At 44.0% G+C, this 4,449-nt stretch overlaps 1 protein-coding gene across 1 annotated transcript; it reads right to left on the bottom strand.

Annotated features, from left to right (window-relative positions):
- Window positions 1–626: 626 nt before the first annotated feature.
- LOC103779845 (signal transducer and activator of transcription 1-alpha/beta-like) lies at window positions 627–2,971 on the bottom strand (the record flags this gene model as incomplete). Its single annotated transcript, XM_008947489.1, has 3 exons — window positions 2,828–2,971; window positions 2,041–2,185; window positions 627–725 (listed from the first exon to the last, which is right to left on the bottom strand). Coding segments are annotated over exons 1-3 (372 nt in total), but the record flags the coding sequence as incomplete, so codon positions are not given.
- Window positions 2,972–4,449: the final 1,478 nt, after the last annotated feature.

Raw genomic sequence — 4,449 nt, 5'->3', positions numbered from 1 at the left:
AAAGGAAAAAAATCAAAAAGATAAAAAAGTCAGAGAACACAGGAGGAAAAAGAATATGGTTTTACCAACGTTTCAGAGTGCAGGGTTTTTTTTTTATTGCAAAACAGTTCTCTTTGCAAAGGAAAAAAATCAAAAAGATAAAAAGAGAACACAGAAGGAAAAAGAATATGGTTTTACCAATGTTTCAGAGAAATGAAATGGGCTTCATTTAGAAAGTAAAACTAAAGTTCTTGGAGATAACTGGGAAGGAGAACGATGCATCATTTACCCAGAGAGACAGTCCAGAGAAGCATCAAAGCTCAGCTGCTTCATGTAGAGTAAATTCCAGAATAAAATGCAGAAGAGAAAAAAATAAAACCTTGCTGGAGAAATCAGGCAAGCACTAAACTGTAATAAAATCTGAGCACATCAAGCTATACTACAGAAGCATTAAAAAACCAGCATAGCTTCTGCATTACTCAAGGAATAGAAGTTACTTCCTTGACATTTCCCCTCTGAATGCTTCAGACAACAGAATGAAGCCACACTGACCAGCTGTTGCATATCATTGTTTCCTCTTCTGTATCTAAGACATAAATAATAGGAAAGGGTAGATACCACTGCAGCAGGCATTCCAAGACTGTTACCTGATTTGACAGCTGGGCACTGTTCAGGATTTTCCTCTCTTCCTTCAGACAGTTGTAGATGATCATTGCCATGTGTATTGGGTCTTCTTGGAAGTTATCCTGGCATTAGAGACAGTCTGTTTAAAGTCCATACCCATAATTTCTTGTTCTTCAGTAAACTGATTGGCAAAAAGATGAGTGATGGCTGCGTGTGAGCCTCGGGACCCATTGGTCACAGCATGCTCTGAGGCTACAGGGAATGTGACAGCTGCAGCTATCCCCAAGAACAGGAGTCTACTGTAGCTCATGAGTGTATGAGGAGATGGGACTTGGCACAAAAGAAGGGTCAGACACATTACTGAGAGAAGTGAGATACTACCCTACAGGCCTAGAGAGAGCTCAGCTTCTCTTGAGAACCACCCTCTACATTACTGAGAGAAGTGAGATACTACCCTACAGGCTGAGAGAGAGAGAGAGAGAGAGAGATCAGCTTCTCTTGAGAGCCACCCTCTTGAGAACTTTGAAGTACAGCTGCTGGTTTTGAAGGGTTTGCTCTGGTCTGACAGGTACAGCTCTTGCTGAGTGATGTGAGGGAGACATGTCAAGCTGCCACTTAGGAACACGCAGTCAAGGCTGGATACAAATTCAGCCTCACTGTTGTACATGCATGTGAAGTTGAAATGGACTGGACTGAGGGATGCTGCTGCCTGGGGGGTTGTTGAGCTGCACCTGCCTTCTTGATTGAGGTAAGTATAGCTTGGCCATGTGCTCCTCTCCTTAGAAAGCAGTCCTGTTGTCACTGACTTGTGGTGAGGAGAAGCTAAGTGTGTGGGAAATAGGCTGAGGAGAAGGTGACTTTATGGAAGATCCTCTGGCATAGAGCACTACAGGGAGGAGAGGAGGACTGACTAGCAGGAGTAGTTGAGTCCACTGAAGATATGCTCTGCACTGTCACTTGCTGCCACTTGCTCTGACCTGTTATCAGCGTGATGCACAGAACTGCTGTATAATGAGAAGCCCCTTGCTATTAAGTGTAGTTCTGCAGTTACAGAGGCAGAAATCCTTGCCATGTATTTCTTCTGCATTAGAAGCTTATTAGGACACTGAGAAAACTGACTGGAGAAGGGGTGGGCTAAGTGAAACCACTTTTGAGTGAGCACTCCAAATACATGTAGTAAACACTTTGCAAACAATAACTTTCTACCTCCTAGATTTCTGGGAAACCGTAACTGTGCTAGTAACGAAACCAACTTTCTAGCAGTAGCCAATTAAAGTGAAAGTGGAGCAGCAGCAGATGCTGCTTTCTGAATTCTGGCTTTCAAATTAGGATTCTCTCACATTCTCTGTGAACACGGGAGGGCAGTTTGCTTAGAGGCATCTGACTGCACTGCTGAAGCAACGCAAGCAAAGGCATAGGCATATACCCCAGGCATACCTGCAGATTACGTTTGCTTTTCCTTATGTTGTGTTGCAGCAAAAAGTTGTTTTCTATCAAGAATCTACTAAACTGATCATCCAGCTGTGACAGCAGGTCGTGGAATAACACCGTAGCAAAGGACACGTTGTTGGCTGCATGCTCCCTAGAATAATTTCAGGCATGCTAATGTTAAATACACTTTCAATACATCATTCCAGAAATGCATACAGGAGTATTTTTAATCCCCAACTCCAGTTAATAGTACATGCAAGCATTAAGAATTAGCTTCAAACATTAACCAGTTTCATTCTCTCAATTTTGACTTCATTTCTGTATCAAGGAAAGTTGCTTTTCTCTATATGATTTTTGCCACATTGTGTGCAACTTCATTTACTCATTCCATGCACACCAAGAAGCCAAAAGTGACCCTGGGAGATGTGCACGTTGTACCACTCTTCTAAAAGAAGACACTCCACACAAATCTTGGTGAAAGTTTTAAGTCTATGAACAGTGACAGACTGAGCTGTCAAGGTAGTAAGTGATTGGTCTTAGAACAGCTGCTTTTGTTACAGACCAACTGAGGGAAATGTCAGATCTTTTATTTGCCACACTGGGTATCAGGTCCCTCTAGAAAACCCTGAAGAGGGGCAGGAACACAGACTGTAGAACCCACACTGCTACAGAGGTGTCCTACCAGCAAACCTTCACCTGGCAGCTTGCTTCCTCAGCACACTTCCACTGCCTATAACTGCACAGATGAGAAAACTACTCATCACACAACCTGAAAGCACATCTCTATGCTTACCAATCCTGGTTTTCCAGCCACTGTGCCAGGTACTGCCTGATTTCCATAGGAAAGCTGTCATCATATAGCTGGTGAACTTGCTCCAAAAACTTGGAGTCGAGCTGCTGTAGCTGGTACCACTGAGTCATCCTGAGGAAAGCTGGAAAAACAAATCAGTGTGAATATTTAATCAGTACTTGGACTACACTGGTGAAAATAAACTCTTTTGAAGTTTTCATGAACAACAGCAAAATGGGAGAGACAGGGAGGAAAAGTGTTTCCAGCAAACAACCATTTTATTTTCAGTTGTATGAACTTTAGAAAGCTAATAATTAAAACTGAACATGACTTCTGTGCTTATTTGAACTAATTTGTAATTTTTTTAAACTATTTTTTAAGACAGTAGTGTGCTATTGCATGAAAAATAGCTCAAGGTTATATTGCCCTTCCCTATAAGAATTTTCATTTTTTCCCTTTGAACCCTTTTTCACAACATTTAGGATACTGGCAGTGTTACTGTTCTCTTGCTTAGCAGGGATACAGTTATGAGCAGCTGTGTACTCTGCAGGATCAAGATCCTGTATGTGGACTTTAACCTTTTATTGGCGCAGCTGTACTCCCAAGTAGAAAACCAAAGTAACCCCTTGGGACTCATTTTTGGGTGCTAGGTGCCCTCACTTACCTGCTCTGCAAATGGACTAGGTCTCAAGCTACTTTAAATGGAGAACTACTGGAGAGCTGGGGTTTCTTTTAGCTTGTGGTTTGTTGGGATTCTTGTTTTTTCTCCTACTATATGCTGTAGTTACCAAAATCAAGTTTTCAGGACAAAATAAGTGATCTCTGCAGCAGAGAGAGGTTAGTTAAAATGAAGTAATATGAGAGAGAAGCTGTGCTGTACAATAACAGTACTGTGCCAGAGTGGCTGTACGTCCTGGTGTATGGTCTCTGGCTGCAGACCATCAGTCTGCAGTCACCATCTCCTCACTGGGCTGCAGGTTTGGGTCTTGTAGTGGAAATAGCATGTAAGGACATGCCCAAGGAAAGGTCCAAGCTGAGAACATGGGTGGTGAGATGCAGGTCCACTCCCATCTGCCATTTTTAAAAAAGGCTGATAGGAGCTATCCAAGGAACAGGGCAGCCGTAGGGTGAAGAACTCTCTTTAAAGGATGTGGCAGGAAGCCATGCTGTGCTGGCATGCCAATGCCCTCAGCTGCTGAGAGGGACATGCTATGTATGACAAGCAAATCAGAGCTAAAAGTGCTATTATGCTTAAAGTGAGGCTTTTGAAGATTTTTTGATGTGCGTGGGATTTGGATTGGAGGCCACAGAATCGGAGCATGCTGCCGTGGCACCCAGGCAGTTACACATGGCATCGGTGAGGAATGTGGGAAAAACAAAACGCGTGGAGTTACCCTGCTCTGTTCCCTGCTGCGTGAGTGAAGGCATCTTCCAGCCTTCCCTGCACCGCCAAGCAACCACACGGGGGAAGGAGCCACGAGCGGTGGCAGAGAACCACCCAGAGACAGTTACAGAGAAACGGGATAACACCCCCGCTGCAATCCGTGGGGCTGCGAGCAGGGAAGCGCCGACACGCCGGGAAGCCAGCGCCATTCGTGGAGAAGGCTTCAGAGACACACCAGGAG

This window comes from Merops nubicus, unplaced genomic scaffold (assembly GCF_000691845.1).
Source record: "Merops nubicus isolate BGI_N331 unplaced genomic scaffold, ASM69184v1 scaffold45739, whole genome shotgun sequence".
Taxonomy (NCBI): domain Eukaryota; kingdom Metazoa; phylum Chordata; class Aves; order Coraciiformes; family Meropidae; genus Merops; species Merops nubicus.
The sequence above is the reverse complement of the archived record's forward strand: the minus strand, read 5'-3'. Positions and strand labels throughout refer to the sequence as shown.